Source organism: Pan troglodytes, chromosome 18 (assembly GCF_028858775.2).
Source record: "Pan troglodytes isolate AG18354 chromosome 18, NHGRI_mPanTro3-v2.0_pri, whole genome shotgun sequence".
Classification (NCBI taxonomy): domain Eukaryota; kingdom Metazoa; phylum Chordata; class Mammalia; order Primates; family Hominidae; genus Pan; species Pan troglodytes.
The window spans coordinates 33,566,273-33,590,070 of NC_072416.2; the positions used below are offsets into that span (position 1 = coordinate 33,566,273).

General features: G+C 41.3%; 1 protein-coding gene across 1 annotated transcript in view; it reads left to right on the top strand.

Moving 5' to 3' along the window:
• The window catches only part of LOC749547 (putative RRN3-like protein RRN3P2), a 46,183-nt gene that overhangs the window by 14,431 nt on the left and 7,954 nt on the right, over positions 1-23,798 (top strand). The window contains 12 exon segments of the mRNA XM_024354067.3: positions 460-516; positions 5,382-5,471; positions 5,578-5,707; positions 6,156-6,215; positions 7,155-7,177; positions 7,180-7,218; positions 11,768-11,866; positions 15,277-15,369; positions 17,164-17,294; positions 18,165-18,349; positions 20,144-20,252; positions 23,026-23,178. Of these exon segments, the coding sequence (XP_024209835.2) occupies positions 460-516; positions 5,382-5,471; positions 5,578-5,707; positions 6,156-6,215; positions 7,155-7,177; positions 7,180-7,218; positions 11,768-11,866; positions 15,277-15,369; positions 17,164-17,294; positions 18,165-18,349; positions 20,144-20,252; positions 23,026-23,178 (1,169 nt within the window).

The following is a 23,798-nucleotide window of genomic DNA, read 5'->3' on the forward strand; positions in this document are numbered from 1 at the left end:
ATAGGGATTTTTGTTTTTGTGGTAGTTTAGAAGCATTTCTACTATATCTCAGCAGTAGAGGGAAAATGTTAAGTAACCGTATGTTTATATGTAATATCCATTTGTATCCATATTTGAGTGAATACTTTTTTAGATCCTCCTGAATTAGATCATTATAGCTGGCTGTTTTTTTCCCTCATGCTTTTTGAGAATTCGCAGGAGTATCAACTATTATATTCAAATGTCAATACAGAAGTATAGCTAAATGTAGTTTATCATTTTCCTTTTTCCAAGCCCTCTGGCTGCACTAACATGAGTGTTTAAATTTTTGTAGTCATGATTTTATAATCCGCAATTGACATGTGAAAGTTAGTGTTCCTTTTATAATTTCATCTGATGTTAAAGTACGGTTAAAAGTCTTGCTGTTGATACTAAACAGGAAACAAAAGCATAACTTAATTCTTTCCCCTTCTTGTTAAGAGTGAAACGAATGACTTTGAGTTGTTGAAGAACCAGCTGTTAGATCCAGACATAAAGGTAATTAATTTTGTGTTTGATCATTAGCAAAATTATTGCCACTTTATACAGACATAGTTTGCTCTTTGGGTCCCATTCTGTTCTGCAGAACTTGCTCTCTCCATGGTCCTCCCTTACTTTAATCTGGTGGTTCTCAACCAGGGACAGTTTTACCCCCTAGAAGACATTTGGTGATGGCTGCAGATATTTTTGTCACAATTGGGAGGAAAGGGTGCTACTGGCATCTAGTGGGTGAATGACAGAGATGCTGCTAAACATCTCACAGTGCACAGGGCAGCCTCCCATAACCAAGAGTGATCCAGCCACAAATGACAACAGTGTTGAGGCTGGGAAACCCTGCTCTAATGCTTCCTTTCTATTAGATTACTACCTCTTTCCTCCATGCTGCATGCAACTCTTCTGTCTCTTTAAAGCTAAAACAAACAAACAAACAAAAAAAACCACTGTTTCAGCATTTCCAGGTTCGAGATACACCTATCATGTAGTAAAACCTTAATACATTTTGTTTCACCATTCTTCCTTTACTGCCCAGTTTTGAAGAGAATGGTTTATTACCATGGCAGTGGTAGTTAGATTGGAATGAAATTCCAATTTTATTATCCAGTGTGTGATCTTGAGTAAATTGTTTTAACCTCTCTGCCTCTATTTTCCACCGTGTGAAACCAAGAAAACAATAGAGATTTTAAAAATATGGAGTGTTTTGTTTTTTAAGAGATGTGGTCTTGCTGTGTTGCTCTAGCTATTCACAGGTGTGATCATAGTGCACTACAGCCTTGAACTCCCGGCCTCAAATGATCCTTTCTCTTCAGCCTTCTAAAAAGCTGGGACTATAGGTGCATGCCACTGTGCCTGGCTTTAAACATGGAAATACTTAACAAGGATTCAATGAGCTAATATGCAAGAAGCACTTAGAACAGTCTCTGACTCAAAGTAAGGGCAGTAATTGTCATCTGTTGTTTTTATTCCAGCTGACTGCACTGTATCATTTCTCACTCACATTTAAGTCCACTGTTCTTATCACTGTAGTAATTACCCTGACAGGTTACCCATGTTTTTTTTTTACATGCTGATTTAAGTGGACTTTTTTTGAGACAAAGTCTCCTTCTTGTCACCCAGGCTGGAGTGCAGTGGTGTGATCTGGGCTCACTGCAACCTTTGCCTCCTGGGTTCAAGCAATTCTCCTGCCTCAGCCTCCCAAATAGCTGAGATTACAGGCACCCACCACCATGCCTGGTTAATTTTTTTATTTTTAGTAGAAACGGGGTTTCACCATACTAAACGGGGTTTCACCATGTTGGCCAGGCTGGTCTTGAACTCCTGACCTCAGGTGACCTGCCCGCCTCGGCCTCCCAAAGTGCTGGGATTACAAGTGTGAGCCACTGAGCCCAGCCTCAGTGGACTTACTTTTTTAAGCCTTGTATTCCTTGTATCAGCCGACACTGTTGGCCACCCACTTCTTAAAACTTCAGTGTTTCTGATCCTCCTGTCTTCTGATCCTTTAATCTCTCTCTCTTTTTTTTTTTTTTTTTTTTTTTTGCTCTGTCGCCCAGGCTGGAGTGCAATGGCGCAATCTTGGCTCACTGCAAGCTCCACCTCCCGGGTTCAAGTGATTCTCCTACCTCAGCCTCCCGAGTAGCTGGGACTACACGTGCCCGCCACCACCCCCAGCTAATTTTTTGTATTTTTAGTAGAGATGGGGTTTCACCATGTTAGCCAGGATGGTCTCGATCTTCTGACCTCGTGATCCACCCGCCTTGGACTCCCAAAGTGCTAGGATTAGAGGTGTGAGCCACCACACCCGGCCAGTGATCCTTTAAGCTCTAGTATCTCTCGATAGGTTCTTGATCTTAAATTTGGTGTTGATTGGGCTTCAAAACTTGACTCTTTTCTCACTCTGTTGATTCTTCTGTGTGATCTCCTCATCTCCCTTCATGGCTTTGAAATCTACCTGTGTCCTAATATATTTGTGTCTGTAGCCAAGATTGCTCTTGTGGGCTCCAGACTTATTTCATTTTCATTTTTGGGGAAAGGCAGAACAGAGTCTTGCTCTGTCACCTAGGCTGTAGTGTAGTGGGATGATCTTGGCTCACTGCAACCTCTGCCTCCTGGGTTCAAGCCATCCTCCCACCTCAACCTCCTGAGTAGCTGTGCCACCACGCCCAGCTAATTTTTTTGTATTTTCAGTAGATTTGGGGTTTCACCATGCTGGCCAGGCTGGTCTCGAACTCCTGACCTCAAGTGATCCACCCACCTCAGCCTCCCAAAGTGCTGGGATTATAGACGTGAGCCACTGCACCCGGCCTAGACTTGTTTCTTAACTGTCTGTTAGATGCATTTACCCAGAATCATCATAGATGCTCCAAACTTAGCATGTCCACTCTTGGCTGGGCTCCATCTTTCGTGGAGCTTTCCCTGGTTCTCTCTAAGCACATGGTTGTTCCTTCATTGAGTCCATTTCCCACACTTCCAGATCTCTCTAGTTACAGATCTGGTTTACAAGGCCCTCCATGGTCTATTTGGTGCTTCTTTGTTCCCCAGATTTATTATCTGTTGGTTTGGTCACTATACATGCCAGCCATACTGAACGTTTTTCAGTTTTCTGAAAACATACTTTTCCTTCTGTAAGAAGCAGAACTTCCAGAAAAGACTCAACTGTGTTACTGTTTAAAGACAGCTGAAGCATCACTTTCTCTTTAAAGCTTTTCCTGACCCCTGCCTTCTTTCCCAGATACAAAGGGACATTTTCTTTGTGTTCCACTGTATTTTGTATCAGCAGTTCTCATTCTTGGTATTTTGACATACCAAGAATTGCACTAGTTGTGTGGAGTGTTGCAAGTAGAACTTTTTTCGTCTTGAGACAGGGTCTCGCTGTGTCACCCAGGCTGGAGTGTAATGGGCCCGATCATGGTTCACTGCAGCCTCAACCTCCCAGGCTCAAGCAATCTTCCCACCTCAGGCTCCCGAGCACCTGGGACCACAAGCATGAGCTACCATGCCTGGCTAATTTTTCTAGAGACGAGGTCTCCCTATGTTGCCCAGGCTGGTCTCAAATTCCTGGGCTCAAGCAGTCTTCTCCTGCCTTGGCCTCCCAAAAGTGCTGGGATTACAGGCATGAGCCACTGTTCCTGCCTGCTAGTAGAAATAATAATAGTTCAGTACTAAAGCATCAAAGTCTGCAACTGATTTACTTTTTTTTTTTTCTTTTTGAGACAGAGTTTTGCTCTTGTTGCCCAGGCTGGAGTGCAATGGCATGATCTTGGCTCACTGCAACCTCTGCCTCCGAGTTTTTTAAGCAATTCTCCTGCCTCAGCCTCCCGAGTATCTGGGATTATGGGCATGCACCACCACGCCCAGCTAATTTTGTATTTTTAGTAGAGACGGGGTTTCTCCATGTTGGTTAGGCTCGTCTCGAACTCCAAACCTCAGGTGATCCACCCACCTTGGCCTCCCAAAGTGTTGGGATTACAGGTGTGAGCCACCACGCCCAGCCTGATTTACTTTTAAAAATGGTACAGTTTAAATGTTATCCTTATAGTTTTGTTGCAGTCTTTTTAGTGGAAAAGAGATAGGATAGATTATTTTATTTACGCACTAACTTAGCTTGTTTTCTACATGCCTTTGGCCTTAGTGAGCTACCATTAATGTTATCCTTAACAGTTTTGGACATATGAAATTACCATAGTACAAATGAGTTGTGGTTTTACTTTATTTTACTGCCAGGCTACTTGGGATTTCATCAGAAAATGGTTGATCTGTGGGAGTTTGACACATGGATATGGCATAGTAAGCACTCAGTAGCTGAATTAAGGTGGGGAAAAGGGGACAGCTTCTTCTCCGCATATAGGGAGGCAAGTGGGATGGTGGATGGAGGATAGCCTTGACCGAGACAGATGGTTTTGGACCTGCTTCTTTACTGGCCTCTTGGTTGGGCAGATTGCTTATTAATCGTTCTTAGCCTCAGCTTCCTGAACAGCAAAATGGGAATAACTAAACATCTTGCAGAGTTTTTAGGATTAGAAGAAGATATATATGCGGAGTGTCAGGCACCATGCCTGGCATATGGTGTATTCTCACTAAATGATAACTCCATATGAATATCCCTGTAGGTATGACCTTGTGTTGCTTTTATTTATATGTCTAAGCCTTCCACAAATTAGGGGCTTTTTCTTAAGGGTTTTTTTCCTGTGCAGTATATATGCATGAATATAATTAATATAGTAATATTTTACATAATTGACACTGTATTTTATACCTTGCGTTTCAAATTTAGCAGTTCTTCTCATGTCACTAACAATTACTATGAACAGTAATTTGATTGCCTGAAAAATATTTCATGGAGGAATGGGGCTATCATTTATACAGAACAAACACATCATAATATATTTAAACTCAGCCACAGATTTGGTTTAGAAAAGTTATGTTTATTCATGACCCCAATTGATCAGCCTAGACTGAATTTTATCAGCATGCTTCCTGGTCAGCTTGAATATAGAGGAAATAGAGGTAGCTATTGTTCCTTTGTGATCTTCTAATATTTCAATCTGCTAGAATTCTGCAGTTTTTAAAAGTCCCAGGTGTCAACATTTGAGGTGATTTCACTTTTTCAGGGCAAACAAGAGTGATCAGGCTGAAGTACTGCATTTAAGTCTTTCTCCTGTGTGTTAGAGTTACTAGATTGCTTTCTTAAAACAATTAAGTTTATTGTGACATCTTTTTCTGTTTTAATACCCAGTTTTGATTTCCTTCCAAGTTTGTGACCTTTTCCCCCCAACCTATTCTTGATAAATGATTGATATAAGATAGCTGTAAATTTCTGTTATCTTAGAGGATTTGTGATTTTGAAAGTACTCTTTGTTTAACTTAAGGATGACCAGATCATCAACTGGCTGCTAGAATTCCGTTCTTCTATCATGTACTTGGCAAAAGACTTTGAGCAACTTATCAGTATTATATTGGTAAGTTCACCATTTATTTTACTGTCAAGTATGTAATTCAGAACTTTGGTAATAATATATGTTATATTAATAACATGCTGCTTTTATCTTTCTTCCACCACTCTAGAGATTGCCTTGGTTGAATACAAGTCAAACAGTAGTGGAAGAGTATTTGGCTTTTCTTGGTAATCTTGTATCAGCACAGACTGTTTTCCTCAGACCGTGTCTCAGCATGATTGCTTCCCATTTTGTGCCTCGTAAGTCATTACTCTTTGCTTGCTTGGAATTTTCTTTTCTTTTCTTTTTAATACTTCTTTATTAAAATACCACCTTTCCCTTATATATGAGAGACTGCTACCATGGAAGATTCCAGATGCATATTGGCACCAGGTCTGGTAGACATATATTCCCCATAATGACCCTTATGGAGGTGTCTAGATTCATTTGTTGCTGTGAGTTTTATGAATTATAACTTGCTTTATTGAACTCCTGGTGAAATCTAGGAATTTTTAGCCGTTTAAAAACTATAAAGTTGCTTTACTTTTTTTCAGATTGTGCATTTAATTAATCATTGGGCTAACTTTGGATTATGGAAAAATAACTTTTTTTATAGCTGTTCATTGTCTAGGTCAATAACTTTTTTTGTATAGCCATTCATTGTCTAGATCAATGACAGAACAACATATTTTCTTTTTCCCTCAAAAGCCCGAGTGATCATTAAGGAAGGCGATGTAGATGTTTCAGATTCTGATGATGAAGATGATAGTAAGTATAAAAAGGTTTAAAGCCTGGGCACAGTAGCTTACACCCATAATCCCAGCACTTTGGGAGGCCAAGACTGGAGGATCACTTGAGGCCAAGAGTTTGAGACCAGCCTGGGCAACATAGTGAGACCTCGTCTCTGCAAAAAAACATTTTTTTCCAAATATTTTCTTAAAAAAGGCTTAAAATAGAACTAGGCAGGGTAGTGTGTGTCTTTAGTCACAGCTACCTGGGAGGCTTAAGTGGGTGGATTGCTTGAGCCCAGGAGTTCAAGCCCTGCCTGGTGGCAAGACACTGTCTTCTTTAAAAAAAAAAAAGTAAAGCACAGAATACCTGGCACCTATTCTAATAAGTAGACTGCAACAAATGACAACCTTTGATGTAATCTTTTTGTTATAGTTACCATTGATATGCAGTCAGTTGTCCTGAATGCATTATTTATATAATTAGTCCATTTAATTTTCATTGATGCTGGTGGAGAAAAGTCTTGAAATTATTATTTCTCTGATAAATTATTCCGTTTTGGTTAGCATGTGTTTTTAGCTTCAAGTATGTCAGTTTTTGTTTGTTTGTTTGTTTTTTGAGACAGAGTCTTGCTCTGTTGCCCAGGCTGGAGTACAGTGGTGTGATCTCGGTTCGCTGCAGCCTTCACCTCCCAGGTTCAAGTGATTCTCCTGCTTCAGCCTCCTGAGTAGATGGGACTACAGGCGTTTGCCACCATGCCCGGCTAATTTTTGTATTTTTAGTAGAGATGGGGTTTCACCATATTGATCAGGCTGGTCTCGAACTCCTGACCTCAGGTGATCCACCCACCTCGGCCTCCCAAAGTGCTGGGATTACAGGCGTGAGCCGCTGTGCCCGGCCAGCATTTATTTTTAGCTTCAAGCATGTCGCCCTTCAGTTTTGTTTTGATGCTCATACTCTGAACTTTTCTCCTTTCAGATATTCCTGCAAATTTTGACACATGTCACAGAGCCTTGCAAATAATAGCAAGATATGTACCATCGTGAGTATACTTTTCCTTATTTTGAATGTTTAATTCTCAAGAAAATTGTAATCAATTAGTAAAAATTATAAAATGTTAATAGTATTAAAGCTTGAGTCTTACATTGCATGTTTTTTTTGGTATCCACTTGAGGAAACATTACATTCTACAAAAAGTGGCATTTCCATTTTCTATTTATTCTCTTTAATTGTTTTTCAAAGTTTGTATGCAGATTCTCCCCCAATTTTGTATGGTGGTTGGAATTTTGTTTTTATCTTCAACAGATATGCTATCCAAAATTTTTCAGTGAGAAACCCCGGGTGTGTTTGTGTCATGCCATATGAATAAAAATTGCACTTCTAAGAAAAGCTTTTCAGGTTTGTGGGTTTCTTTTGGAGGGGTGGATTTCTGGTTCCCTCTGTCTGTTGATTATTTGTTAACTGAAAAAATCCAACTTGATTATTTTTACTTCTTTTAAAAATAATATACATGTGTAGTGGGAAATGTCAGCAAAAGTGCTGTTATGTTTCTATGGGAGAGAAGCTCCCTCTTTGATTTGCTGTTGATATCAGAGTTAACAGAAGCTTATTTTCTCTAAGTCGTTATAGACTTTCTCAGAAGCTATACATTGTAAGTTCCAGTTCTGGCCGGGCGCAGTGGCTCACACCTGTAATCCCAGCACTTTGGGAGGCTGAGGCGGGCGGATCACCTGAGGTCGGGAGTTCGAGACTAGCCTGACCAACATGGAGAAACCCCGTCTCTACTAAAAATACAAAATTAGCTGGGCATGGTGGCACATGCCTGTAATCCCAGCTGTTTGGGAGGCTGAGGCAGGAGAATCGCTTGAACCCGGGAGGCGGAGGTTACAGTGAGCCGAGATTATGCCACTGCACTCCAGCCTGGGCAACAAGAGCGAAACTCTGTCTCAAAAAACAAAAAAAGTTCCAGTTCTTTGAGGTAGGGGTTCCTGTTTGCCTCCTATGTCTATCGATATTTGCTTTTAGAATGGTAGTTTTCCTTTTTATTCCTTTTCTAGAAAGTAAAGTTAACATGGATTGATTTAATTTTTTAAAAATAGGACACCGTGGTTTCTCATGCCAATACTGGTGGGAAATTTTCCATTTGTTTGAAAATCAGAGAGAACACTGGTAAGAAATCTTTTCATTGAGAACATCATGGAAAAGTTGTTTGTATGATTTCATTTTAGATGATATTAGGTCTTTTTCTTTCTTTTTCTGTCTTTATTTTTATTTTTCTTTTTTGAGACCGAGTCTCACTCTATCGCCCAAGCTGGAGTGCAATGGCATCATCTTGGCTCACTGCTACCTCTGCCTCTCGGGTTCAAGCAATTCTCCTGCCTCAGCCTCCCCATTAGCTGGGACTGCAGGCACCTACCACCATGCCCAGCTAATTTTTGTATTTTTAGTAGAGACAAGGTTTCACCATATTGGCCACACTGTTATCGAACGCCTGACCTTGTGATCTGCCTGCCTTGGCCTCCCAAAGTGCTGGGATTGGTGAACCACCGTGCCCGGCTGATGTTAGGTCTTTTTCTTAAAGGTTACTTTGTCTTCTAGACTTTAAGCTGATGTCTAAGAATTTGACTCAGATTCCTTTCTTATAAAGCGGCTATTGGGGATTCCCAGTGCCTTTTTCTGTTATTACTATGTGCAAGTCAAGGTCTGAGTTCATTTCAGGAATATCTGTAGTGGCTTTATGCTCATATGGGCAAGAATTACTAGAAGATAATAGTTCATGTATTACTAATTGTGAACATGCCTTATTTTAACCTGAAAACAAAGCCTTCCATAGAAGAATTCTGCTTAAGTTTTTGTACAATGTTCAGATCATCTGTACAGTTTTTAATAATTAATAGTGGTTGCCTTAGTAGAAAACCGAATCTAGTAGCATACAAAAAGAATTATGTACCATGACCAAGTGCGACTGATGTTAGGAATGCAAGATTGATTTTTTTTTTTTTCGGGGGTAGGGGGACAGTCTCTGTCTGTCATCCAGGCTGGAGTGCAGTGGCACCATCTCAGCTCGCTGCAGCCTCTGCCTCCAGGGTTCAAGTGACTCTCCCACCTCAGCCTCCCAAGTAGGTGGGACTATAGACATGGGGCACCACACCCCACTAATTTTTGTGTTTTTGGTAGAGATGGGGTTTTGCCATGTTGGCCAGACTGGTCTTGAACTCCTGACCTCAAGCGATCTACCCGTCTCCACCTCGCAAAGTGTTGGGATTAGAGGCGTGAACCACCGTGACTGGCCGAGATTGAGTTAGTACCTGAAAATGAATTAATAAAATATTTTGTAGCAATAGAACAAAGGACAAAAACCACATAATCATCTCAGTAGATGCAGAAGTGTGTGACAAACACCAATATCCTTTTATGAGAAAAACAGAAGGAAATTTTCTCAACCTGATAAAGGGCATCTGAAAAACCCACAGCTAACATCATATTCAGTGGTGAAAGACCAAAAGTTTTTTCCTAAGACAAAGAACAAAACAAGGATGTCCGCTCTTGCTGCTTGTCTAGCCAAGGCAGTTAGGCAAGAAAAAGAATTAAAAGCATCCAGATGGAAAGGAAGGCATAAACTCTCTTTTGCATGGTGATTTTATATGTCATTCTAAGGAGTTTACACACACACAAGAAATTTTAGAGATAATAAATGAGTTCAGCATGGTTACGGGACAGAAGACTAACATACACTAACCAGTTGTTCAAGACAATTGAATAGGGGAGAATAGTCATTTCAACAAATGCTGCTGGCAGAAGTGGATATGAACATGCAAAAGAGTGAAGCATATGGATATCCATACACAAAAATGAACTCAATAAAAGCCCTACATGGAGTGTAAAAACTGTAAAACTCTGAGAAGAAAACGAGTACATTTTCATAATGTTGGATTAGGCAGTAATTTCCAGATTTGATGCCTAAGCACAAGCAACCAAAGAAAAAATGCATCAATTGTACTTCAAAATTAAACGTTGTTATGCTTCATAGGACATCTTCAAGAAGATGAAAAGAATCCCCAAATAATGGGAGGAAATATTTCTAAATTTTATGTCTGGTAATGGACTTGTATATGTAAAGAACTCTTATAATTGAATAATAAAAGGGCAAATGGCCCAACTGAAGTGGGCAAAGGATCTGAATAGGCATTTCTGCAAAAAAAGCACATGAAAAGAAGCTCAACATCATTAGCCATCAGGGAAATGATTTCACTTCATGCCCACAAGGATGGCTATAATCAGAACGAGAAGACAGTAACAAGTGTTCACAAGGATATGGAGAAATGGGAACGTTGGAACTGTCATATGTTGCTGTGAGAATGTAAAATGGTGCAGCCGTTTTGGAAAATAGCCTGCCATTTCTTCAAGGTCAAATGTAGAATTAACACGTGACTCAGCAGTTCCATTTCTGGGTTTATACCCAAGAGAAATGAAAATATATGTCCACAGAAAAACTTGTACATGGATGTTCATAGCAGCATCATCCATAATAGCCTCAAGTAGAAGCAACTCAAATGTCTGTCAACTGATGAACAGATGACAAAACATGGTACAATGGAATATTACTCAGCAATGAAAAGGAATGCTTTATATGTTATAACATGATTGGACCCTAAAAACATGCCAAAAGACTGTGTATTATATGACTCCATTGATATGAAAGGAATGGTTTACATGTTACAACATGATTGAACCCTAAAAACATGCCACAAACTGTGTATGACTCCATTGATATGAGAGGAATGGTTTACATGTTACAACATGATTGAACCCTAAAAACATGTATTATATGACTCCATTTATATGAAATGTCTCAAAGAGGCAGATTCATAGAAAGACTAGTGGTTGCCAAGGTCTTCATTTTTTAGGGGTGCACTAATGGATGTAGGATTTCTTTTTAGAGTGATTAAAATGTTACAAAATTGCTGGCTGGGTGCAGTGGCTTATGCCCATAATCACAGCACTTCGGGAGGCTGAAGTGGGAAGATCCAGGAGTTGAAGACCAGCCTGGGCAACATAGTGAGAAAATGTCTCTCTAAAAGGAAGAATTAACCTCATGTGGTGGTGTGCACCTGTAGTTCTAGCTACTAGGGAGGCTGAGGAGGAAGGATTGCTTATCCCGGGAATTCAGGGTTGCAGTGAGCTATGATTGCACCACTGTACCCCATCCTGAGAGAGAGAGCAAGACCCTGTCTCTAAAAGAAAAATAAATGTTCTGAAATTGATTATGTTGATGGTCACATAACTGAATATATTAAAAACTTAAATTGTATACTTTAAGTTGGTGATTGTATGATATATGAGTTTTATCAATACAGCTACTTAAAAACCTATAGTTATACAAATTAAAAATTTCATTTACTGGGGATAATTGAAATGATTATACCGAACATAATACATGTAGAAACAGTATAGTTTTTGTATTGCTGGATAGTCTGTTTTTTTCTTTTTAAATATTTGAAACTAAAGGTCATGTAATTGTTGTTTTTCTTACATAACTGTGAAACATTTATTCTCTGTTGAAATGTTTTATCTTACGTTTTCTCCTTTAGGAATGTTACGTTCATAACTTACTAAGGATTAGTGTATATTTTCCAACCTTGAGGCATGAAATTCTGGAGCTTATTATTGAAAAACTACTCAAGTTGGATGTAAGTATTGAGTAATCTATTTTTATTTTCTTTTATTTTTTATTTTTTTTATTTTCATTTACTGACTTGAATTTGTTATAATCACAGTATGTGGAAACAATAGTCAGTGATAGAAAAGAATCCACTTGGCCAGGCATGGTGGCTCATGCCTTTATTCCCAGCACTTTGGGAGGCCGAGGCAGGCAGATCACCTGAGGTCAGGAGTTCGAGACCAGCCTGGCCAACATGGCGAAACCCCGTCTCTATAAAAAAAAAAAAAAAAAAAAAAATTAGCCAGGCATGATGATGGGTGCCTGTAATCCCAGCTACTCAGGAGGCTGAGGTGGGAGAATTGCTTGAATCCGGGAGGCGGATCTTGCAGTGAGCTGAGATCGTGCCACTGCACTCCAGCCTGGGCGACAGAGTGAGACTCCGTCTCAAAAAAAAAAAAAAAGAAAAGAAAAGAAACCACTAGCACCATTCTTTGCTTCCTTTCTTTGAATGTGTCTTGAACTCCATCTGTGCATGTGCCGGGAGTTGTAGACAGTTCCTTCTCATGATTGGAGAACAAGGCGTTAAATACATAGTTATCCAAATGTAAAAGTATGGTTGTGGAAAATGCTATGAATGAAACATACATTATGAGTTAGAGAACCTGATAGAATCACAGTGGGGTCAGGAAGGGATTCCTACGGAAGTGATTTTTCCTGTTTGGCCTTTCTTAAGGGCAGATTATAATTATAAACAGTTAAAACTTTGTTTAAGGAGGCCCGCACTAAGGTGCAGTGGGAATGAAAGGAAGTGGTAGATTCTAGTGACATTGTGAGGAAAGGTGAACTGGTCCTTGAGACTGGTTTGGAGGAGGGGAGGCAGACAGTAAGGGAAAGGAATCCTTCAATAGTTGCTCCCTGTGGAATCGAATCTTGGTGTTGCCATTAATGGTAGTTAGAAATATGAAGAGGAGGCCGGGTGTGGTGGCTCACGCATGTAATCCCAGCACTTTGGGAGGCCGAGGCGGGCGGATCACGAGGTCAGGAGATCGAGACCATCCTGGCTAACATGGTGAAACTCTGTCTCACTAAAGATACAAAAAATTGGCCGGGTATGGTGGCGGGCACCTATAGTCCCAGCTACTCGGGAGGCTGAGGCAGGAGAATGGTGTGAACCCAGGAGGCGGAGCTTGCAGTGAGCCCAGATTGTGCCACTCCGCTCCAGCCTGGGTGACAGAGCAAGACTCTGTCTCAAAAAAAAAGAAAAAAAAGAAAAAAGAAAAAAAATATGAAGAGGAGGCAGTTGGAAGAGTAGTTCCATCTTGGCCAGGTTCAGTTGCTGGTGTGCAGCCTACCAGAGAATACTCACAGGCAGTCGTGGCTGCAGATGGGGACCTGAGCATAAACCTTTGGAAAGATGCAGTTTAGGACAGGGGAGGAAAAGGGTGATCAGAAGTATGGGGAAAACCAAGAGCCTGGATGCTCAGGAAGAATCCGCCGGAAGGAGGAGTTTGGTCAGCAGCATCAGATACTGCTGTCATTTTTTAGAAAGATGAAAAGAGCAATAGTCCTTGGATTTAGTGGTTAGAAGGTAGTCTTTGTTGCTTTCTGGAGGACCATGTCAGTGAAGACGCATAAACTGCATTTCGGGAGAGGATGTGGATGGTGGGGAAGCAGAATTGGGGCTGTTAGAGATCTTGGTGCAGGGTTGTGATGGAAGGAGGGGATGGAGCAGGGCTAAGAGGCATGGTTTAGGAGTGGGGAGACGTGAGCAGGTTTGTGGACTGAGGGGAGAGGAGCTTTGGTGGAGGAAAACATTGATGCTATAGGGAAAGCAGGAAGATGGAACAAGGTCTTAAGAGCTGGAGCTTGGGCTCACTGGTGCAGTGCTCACTTGGAGTTGCACCTCTCTGGCCAACTGTATATGTACTCTTTATAGTCTTTCTCTGGTATATACTTAAGGAACATTTTAGAATGTTTACAAAGAAGGTCAAGCATAGTTAATAAAAAATGGCATGGTTTGAGTGGTATGTTAAGATATTTGAATGGTGATATACCAAAATAAATATTGCATCATGCACATTTGGCTTGCAGTTCATCATTTTTCTGCTCAATTGATTGATGATATGTTTATTACACAATGTGTCTGTGAGTGTCTTGTGCATAGAGATTGTATTAGTCCATTTTCACACTGCTGATAAAGACATAGCTGAGCCTGGGAAGAAAAAGAGATGTTTTTGTTTGTTTGTTTGAGATGGTGTCTCGCTCCATTGCCCAGGCTGGAGTGCAGGTGCGATCTCGGCTCACTGCAACCTCCACCTCCCGGGTTCAAGCAGTTCTCCTGCCTCAGCCTCTTGATTAGCTGGGATTACAGGCACGTGCCACCATGCCCGGCTAATTTTTTGTATTTTTAGTAGAGATGGGGTTTCACTGTGTTAGCCAGGATGGTCTCAATCTCCTGACCTCATGATCCATCCACCTCGGCCTCCCAAAGTGCTGGGATTACAGGCGTGAGCCACTGCACCTGGCCAAAAAAGAGGTTTAATTGGACTTACAGTTCCACATGGCTGGGGAGCCCTCAGAATCATGGCGGGAGGTGAAAGGCACTTCTTACATGGTGGCGGCAAGAGAAAATGAGGAAGATGTAAAAGTGGAAACCCCTGATAAAACCATCAGATCTCGTGAGACTTATTCACTATCACGAGAACAGTATGGGGGAAACCTACCCTATGATTCAAATTATCTCCCACCAGTCCCCCCCCCAACAACATGTGGGACTTACAGGAGTACAATTCAAGATGAGATTTGGGGCCAGGCGTGGTGGCTCACGCCTGTAATTCCAGCACTTTGGGAAGCTGAGGCCGGTGGATCACCTGAGGTCAGGAGTTCGAGACCAGCCTGACTAACATGGAGTAACCCCATCTCTACTAAAAATACAAAATTAGCTGGGCAAAGTGGCACATGCCTGTAATCCCAGCTACTCAGGAGGCTGAGGCAGGAGAATCTCTTGAACCTGGGGGGCGGAGTTTGCGGTGAGCCGAGATCTTGCCATTGTATTCCAGCCTGGGCAACAAGAGCAAAACTCTGCCTCAAAAAAAAAAAAAAAAAAAAATGAGATTTGGGTGGCGACACAGAGCCAGACCATATCAGAGCTAGAATAAATGTTGAATTTGTTGAGGCTACCTGACATAGAGCATCATGTGATAGTTGTCGATTTTATATAAGTATGTAGTAAAAGGGGCTTGGTTTATTATATTTAAATTCCTTCATGACCTAGGTCAGTTTACAGGCTTGCACCATAATTGTGTATTGTGTTGGGGTGTGATATAAGGCACTAATCTGGACACCTTGAATGTGTGTATATCAGATGAATTTCCATCCCAAAATAACATAGTTGTATTTTTTAAATCCTTTTATTCTTCCCCCCCCCCTTTGTTATAGGTGAATGCATCCCGGCAGGGTATTGAAGATGCTGAAGAAACAGCATATCAAACTTGTGGTGGGACAGATTCCATGGAAGGATTGTTTAATATGGTTAGCAGTTTATTAATGAAAGTGGAGATGAAGTTTATCATAATCAAAGGGTGGAAACAGCTAGTGCTGCTCATCTTTGTTAAGGCTTTAGATTGAAAGAATTAAAATAGTTTAGCAAACTTGAAAACGATTCCTTATATGAGTAATTTGCTGCCATGTCATTTAGCACTTAGCATAATTGGTCTATTTCCAAGGCTTTGAATTTGGGTTTGGTGAAGTATGTTTCACTTTTGTTCTTGTAACTTTCAGTGTTAGTTTTTGTAAGCCAGATGCTGTCTGTGAGGGCGTGGCTAATAGAAAAGCATACCTGTTTAATTTCTGCATTTTACCACTTGTACACTTTATAGCATTACTTCTTACGAGTAGCTGGGACCACAGGTTACCATGCCTGGCTAATTTTTGTGTTTTTAGAAGAGGCGGGATTTCACCATGTTGGCCAGACTGGTCTTGAACTCCTGACCGCAAGTGATCTGCCCGCCTCCTGCCCCGCAAAGCGCTGGGATTACAGGTGTGAACAACTGTGCCTGGCCCATGTTCCTTTCTCAGTACACTTGGAGAGAAAACAGATTGCTGCCTGCCAGCCCAGCTAGGTGCTCCGAAAATGTCATCCTGCTTTTTGGTCACTAGGTGGTGCTCTTCCCTTAAGCCTTTCTCTATTAAAATCTCATATGGGGTAATTAACAGTATTTCCTTTATTCTTTCCAAGGGTTGAGTTGTAACTAGCCCAAACCAACTTATTAATCTAGAATTTTAAAAACTTTAGGCTTTGTCTTTTCTTCTTCTTCTTCTTTTTTTTTTTTGGTGGGGGAAACAATATAGAAGGCTTTTCCTTCTCTGCAACGATTTTGTGGCTTCCTAGAGGTCAGGAGAGTGTTGGTCATGGGAAAGAAGGTTGAATTCAGTCTGCCCACATGGGCGTGCCTAGCTTTAGAACAGTGCTATTTAGGAGAAGTTGGAAGTTACACCCTTTGGTGAGAAGCTGTGTCTGTTTTTTTCCATGATTGGCATAATTAACTCAAATACCAGCTGTACGTTAGTCCGTATTTCTGTTCATGGTTGAGTTCAGTGTGTCCAGAGACCGGAAGGTGCTTTGCACTCACAGGAGTGCCCATGTGGAGCTCCATGGGATGTGAATTATTGTTGGTCACCAGTTCTGGCTGACACTGGAATCACTTGAAGAGTTTTTATAATATGTGGATTCCAAAGCCCTGTCACAAACCTATTGAATTTGTACCTCCCAGGTTGAATTTTTTGTTGTTTTTTGTTTGTTTGTTTTTTGAGATGGAGTCTCACTCTGTCACCCAGGCTGGAGTGTAGTGGCATGATCTCAGCTCACTGCAACCTCTGCCTCCTGGGTTCAAGCGATTCTCCTGCCTCAACCTCCCAAGTAGCTGGGATTACAGGCACCTGCCACCACGCCTGGCTAATTTTTGTATTTTTAGTAGAGACAGGGTTTCTCCATGTTGGCCAGTCTGGTCTGGAGCTCCTGACCTTGGGTGATCCACCCGCCTCGGCCTCCCAAAGTGCTGGGATTACAGGCGTGAGCCACTGTGTCTGGCCCTGGGTTGATTTTGATGCTTAGCTAGGTTTGGGATCCATTGGATTATTTAACACCCGAGGTGCCTTTTGTTTTTAATGATATTCTCTCAACGTGTTTTAAAAATGAAGCCCATGAGATAGTTATGAGATAGTAGAACTTTTCCCTACATTGGTGAAGTAAAAATCTTGGGATTTTGATAGCCAGATTATCTTAGGCATTAAAAAATATCACACCGACGCCCTCTCTTTTTATAGGGATTCGCAGAGGCATTTTTGGAACATCTTTGGAAAAAATTGCAGGATCCAAGTAATCCTGCCATCATCAGGCAGGCTGCTGGAAATTATATTGGAAGCTTTTTGGCAAGAGCTAAATTTATTCCTCTTATGTAAGTAACCTAATTTTCTGAGTACTTTTTAATATCATGCTTTAAAAAGAGTATAGCATTGTCTCAAGTCAGAAATATCTCCCATATGTTTTTGGCATGTTTTTAAAGTGAATAAAATTCCTACTCTGTGCAAGATGTTTATATTTCTAAGTGGTGATTTTAGAATAAAGTGTCTCCTTTTTTATATATAAAACCCTGTATGTAAGGCTTTTGTCATCTCTTTTGTGTGGTTGCACTTAAAGATCCATTTGTTTTGTGGATAGAGGACAGTGTTGTATACTGTTTTGATTCTTTTTGTAGGTTTTTCATTTTTTCATTTGCATTCCAAATCTATTGTATCTGTTAAAGCTGAAGAAAAACCCTTTTAAAGGTAAGAGACCTATCTAGGAGGCCAGTTTCTTTCAGTGGCCCATGAAGATATCTTTGGACAAGGATGCTGTTGAAACCCTTCCCCAAGAACAAAATTATTCACCATAGGACTTGACTGGATGCATCAGGGAATACTGAAGTCCACCAGACTGTCTTTCTCTTGAGAGGTGTTGGTGAACATGTCCTATTTGGCCAATCACCCTAAGAGGGGTGCCTTTGAGATGGTTAGGAGAACCTGCTTTCCATCCCTTGGGACGTTCTTAGGGGCTTACCTGTTCCTAGAAGGTCAGAGCTACTCTGCCTTGTAATTGGAAGGTTGTCTTCCTACGCACCCATCCTTATCCTTCTTTTCTTTGCTTTTCCTCTGTACCCATGGGTATTATTTAAAGAAACCTATGAACTTACTTAGCATGGTTTGTAATGAAAGGCAGTTGTGTGTTTTTATGTTATTCTGGTTTTTTTATGAAGTGTAAAGTTGACTTGAATTTTTCTTTCCTCTAGTACTGTAAAATCATGCCTAGATCTTTTGGTTAACTGGCTGCACATATACCTTAATAACCAGGATTCGGGAACAAAGGCATTCTGCGATGTTGCTCTCCATGGACCATTTTACTCAGCCTGCCAAGCTGTGTTCTACACCTTTGTTTTTAGACACAAACAGCTTTTGAGCGGAAACCTGAAAGAAGGTCAGTGTTGTGGGAGTGCTAGACTGGATTTTCCTTGTGTTCTTGTCACCCATCAGAATGGTGATTCATTACTTTTTTGAGATTTTTATAAAAACTGGATTCAGAAAACTGCATGTACACTCAAACTTTTAATAATAATTTCAAGCAGCTCATAGGCCCCTACAAACCCCTTAAGATAGATTTCAGCTTGAGAACCCTACAAACCCCTTAAGATGGATTTGAGGTTAAGAAAGAGGTTTCTGCCTTTGAAGGTTTGAAATGTGAAGATGTCTCCAGAGGTGAGGCTGAGCCCTGGGCTGTGCCAGTGCCCTGTACAAAGCTTCAGTTGGATGCACCTTCTCTTTGTTGTCCTTGTAACAGCCCAGTAAATGGCAGGTATTCTCCGTTTACAGACAGCACCAAAGCACAGGAAAGTCATTTTCCCAAGATCACATGGTTACTGGCAGGATTAGAAAACTGAAGCCAGGTTCAGCTGACCCTAAAGTTTGAGTTTATATAGATTAAACTCTGCCTGAAGCCTTGAGACTTAATTGACCAGTATTGTTTTGCTAATTTCTAAGAGTTACTTATAATTCAAATCTATCAGTTGAAACTTATTAGATTAGTGTATTTTAGTTGAAGAGAGTCTCCAAGAACAGTATTTATAAGTCATTGTAAATTGTTCTGTTTATGTTTATGAATAATTCATATGGTTTTGTGGGTCACTTCCTCTAAACCAGGGTCTGTCAACCCTGTATGATTGCCATTTGGGCTGCATCATCCTTCATCGTCGGGGGCTGTCCTCTGCACTGTAGGATGTTTAACAGCCTCCACCTACTAGCTGCCAACAGCAGTCCCCGACCACCCCCAGCTGTGACAACTAAAAGTGTCTCCAGACACTGCCAGGTGTCCTCTGTGGGGGTTGCAGTCTCCTTAGGTTAACAGCCACAGCTCTAAACTGAAAGTTGTACGTGTTGCATTATATATGTTTACCTACATCCTACATGCTTCTAAAAGATGTTGTATGAACTAGTAGGATGAGGTTTTATCACAGGGTAAGTAAATACAAGCTCTGCTTTTCTTTGTATAAATTAATGCCAGGAATCTGAATTAAATATCTTGTTTTTGTAAGCAGTGACATCCCATTTAGCTAATTTTTATTGAAATATGCATCAAAGAAACTCCTAAGAAAATATACTTAAGTACAAGTTGGTCAGCTTGCCTCTTAAAATAAATGTGATGTCTTTATTTTACTCATGTAAGAAAGAATTGTATTCATTAAGTCTAAGAAAGTGGCTTCTGTCTAAATTTGCCATCCGTTGAGGTAGAAGGCAAATTTGGAGTTTTCTTGTTTAGAAAAAAAACTACAGATGACTACTGTGCACCTGAAAACAGCACTCAGCTTCACTAACGAGACATGCAAGCTAGAATCAAATTGCTGTTTTGTTTTGTTGTCTGTCGCGATTGTTAGCTGAAACCAAATCACAAGGTCTTTTTCTCCCTCTGTATTATCTCAGCATACACTGAGCTTACAAACGTATGAACTTGACGTTGTCATGGAATCTTACAGCCTGCTACTTCCTAAGTTTTCTTTAGAGAAGCTGCCTTGGTGACCAATGAATGTGGTTAGCCTAGTGATACTCTTCTGGGCCATATACTGTGTGACTATCTGCATGGACCTTTATTTAAAGCATTTCTGCAAATAATTTTTTTAAGTTTTTTTTAAATGTGTGATAATTTGTGCTTTTAAAGATATCTTACACTTTTCACTTACTTGTACCTTTAAAAAATCTTTTTTTTTTTTTTAAACCAAAGGTTTGCAGTATCTTCAGAGTCTGAATTTTGAGCGGATAGTGATGAGCCAGCTAAATCCCCTGAAGATTTGCCTGCCCTCAGTGGTTAACTTTTTGGCTGCAATCACAAAGTAAGTTATTTACGCTTTCTTGATGGGAGTTATTTAAAATATTTTTATTTATGTTTATCTAGTATTGTAAGAGTCTGTTAAATTTCTATGAAATTAGTAACATTATAAAAGGCCGGGCGTGGTGGCTGACACCTGTAATCTCAACATTTTGGGAGGCTGAGGTGGGAGGATTGCTTGAGGCCAGGAGTTAAAAGACCAGCTTGAGCAACATAGTGAGACCCTATCTCTATAAAAAAATTTTAAAAATTAGCTGGATGTGGTTGCCTGTGCCTGTAGTCCCAACTACTCAGGAGGCTGAGGTAGGAGGATCACTTGAGCCCAGGAGGTCAAGGATGCAGTGAGCCCTGATTGTACCACTGCATTCCAGTCTGGGCTCCAGAATGAGACCCTGTCTCTTAAACAAACAAAAACAACCCAGTCCTTGCAGGAAATACTGTGATACAGCTATTGTTTTTATACTTTGATGGCATTGGAAATTACTACTACTTCTTATCCAAAGGGCAGCACTTTGAAATAAGTATGGCAACCAGTAAGCTGAGAGGGGCAAAGCCATAGATGCTTATTAGAGTGACTCCTGTAATAGTAATAGAAATAAACTGGACATGAGGCAAATGTTGACCTGTAAGAGATTGGTTTAGAGAGTTCTCTTCTGTCAGGTCTGGTAGCTATGGCTAATCCATAGCCTTTTCTCTGTGCCAGGCAGTTCTAAGCACTTTACATAGAACTCATTTGATCCTCAAACAACCCTCTAGGATGAAACCCTGTTTATCGACAGGGAGGTGGAGGTACAGAGAGGTGAAATCACTTGCCTAAAGTCATAGAGCTAGACTGGCAGCACAGATTTAAATGTAGTCTGGCTCCTTTGTAAGCTTTCACTAAGTTATTCTGCTTTATGGAGAAAGCGAATTGGAGAATTGAATATTCAATGAGGATATTTAGGCCAGATCATAGCTTAAAATCTTCAACAGATAAGAGCCAGTAGCTTGCTGAGCTCTGTCAGCCTCTTTAGTTCTCCTTTGCTAGGCGTCTGGTTCAAGGTGTCCTCTCTTCTGAGTCTCAGTGATAGTAAAGGATTAGGAAAAGACATAAAGAGACCAATAAGCAACGGCGGTGAGTGGGTGGAGGCTTCAGCACGTTGGTTAAGATGGTGAGCAGCTCAAAGAGTGAGGATGGATGAAGCAAAGCAGAGGCCGCTGCCCCTGGTATGTTCTTGGGGTGGGGACAGAGGACTGCATTTGTGAACCATCTGGTCCAGGGGCTCTCGATTTGGGGTTGGCATGCGCATTGGAGGGACAGAGTGTGATGCGATGTGAGGCTAAGAGCAGGGGATTGAAATAAAAGTCTCTGCCTAGGTACAGATATGGTAAATAAAGGCGTGTACCATTCTGTAGCTGTTGCTTTTGCCTGCTTGATGCTTTTGAGATTGAACCATATTGACACAAAGCTTTATTTTGATTTTAACTGCTGTGTTATGTTCTGGGAATCTTTTTTATTGAGTCTTTGTTGGGATTTCATCTGTTAGTTTTTGTCTTTTTTTTTTTTTTTGAGACAAGGTCTTGCTCTGTCACCCAGGCTGGAGCGCAGTGGCGTGATCTTAGCTCACTACAACCACCACCTCCCAGGCTCATGCAGTTCTCCTGCCTCAGCCTCCCGAATAGCTGGGACTACAGGCGCCTGCCACCACACCCAGCTAATTTTTGTATTTTAAGTAGAGACGGGGTTTCATCATGTTGACCAGGCTGGTCTCAAACTCCTGAGCTCAAGTGAACCACCTGCCTCAACCTCCCGAAGTGCTGGGATTACAGGTGTGAGCCACCGTGCCCAGCCGGCTGTGTTAGTGTTTTAGTGCTCAGGAACATTCTTGTGTGTGGGCACACGCTTCCTTGTCACACACCCGGAAGTGCGGTCAGCTGCAGGGTTGTAGGAGATGCAGATCTTCAACTTTACCTGATAGTGCAAACCACCCTCCAGTGTGGTTTTGCTGATGTGTCCTCCACCAGGAGGAGGGGTCAAGTGCTGTGAGCCTTGGCTAACAGGACAGAAATCAAAGTATGTGGCTTGAAGTTGCCATGGTGACCTGAGAACCTGAGATGGAGAGTGACAGAAGTGAGATCTAAGTCCTCATCTTGGAGAAGCTGTCCAATAAATAATTTTTCAAGTTGCTCAATCATTTAGAGACAACTACTGGAAAAATTAAAAACATAATTGTCTTTATTTTATGTTTTCTTCTATGCATTTAACTGTTCTCACTCGGCATGCCTAGTCCTTTCTGTGCCTGTTTTTGAGGTCATGACTTAGTCAACCCCGTGTCCCTCCTTCAGTAAAGGCTTATTTCTTCTTCAGTGCTTCTTCAGCAAGTCTCTTCACCAACCATTATTTCCTCCTGAGTAACTCCTGAATCCCTTTTCCACCAACCTTCTAATTCTTTTGCAAACAGTAAAAATAAAGACACCTATAGTTATGTAATCTAAGAGTTTTGCCTTGCAAACATTTATTTTTAATGAATAATATCTATTACTCGTTAAAATATAAGCCCAGTTTCACATTCTGAGTGATAGCCACATTTTCTTTCTCCTTAGCAAACTTGCAGATAGAAGACCCATAGAACGGTACCCTAAAAGTGTTACTTTCTGCTTTATATTGTTATTTTTACTAGCACTTGTTATATTCAGCAATTTCTCTGTGGTAGGTACAGTTGTCACATGCAGCTCACATCCGCAGAGTCACTCCAGCATGTTAATGCCTCTGTCTGTGTTGTTTTTTTGTTTCACAGTAAGTACCAGCTCGTCTTCTGCTACACCATCATTGAGAGGAACAATCACCAGATGCTGCCAGTCATTAGGAGTACCACTGGAGGAGACTCAGTGCAGACCTGCACAAACCCACTGGACACCTTCTTCCCCTTTGATCCCTGTGTGCTGAAGAGGTAGGTACTTTTAAACATTGACGCTGGAGGAGGTGGATTTTTTTTTCTTTTTGAGACGGAGTCTTGCTCTGTCGCCCAGGCTGGAGTGCGGTGGTGTGATCTCGGCTCACCTCAAGCTCCGCCTCCTGGGTTCACGCCATTCTCCTGCCTCAGCCTTCCAAGTAGCTGGGACTACAGGCACCCACTGCCACGCCTGGCTAATTTTTTTGTATTTTTAGTAGAGATGGGGTTTCACTGTGTTAGCCAGGATGGTCTCGATCTCCTGACCTCATGATCCGCCCACCTCGGCCTCCTAAAGTGCTGGGATTACAGGCGTGAGCCACCGCGCCCGGCCAGGAGGTGGATTTAAACGTGATACATGTTTGCTTTTCCCAAAATTGGGATTTAGGGCTCTTCACCAGAAGTGGCCCTTCCTCGCTGTTGATGAGCATCTCGTGGTCTCCCTGCATATATTTCACAGATGCAAAGTAGAGGATGCCTAGCAGGACTTGCCAAGTGGTGCAGGCACCCCAGAGTGGGTAGATCTTTGCCTCACTAGGAGCCAGACTGACATCAAGGGTTTTTTTTTGTTTTTCTTTAAACTGTTATTTAAACATGTAAGGTTATGGGGATAATGGTGC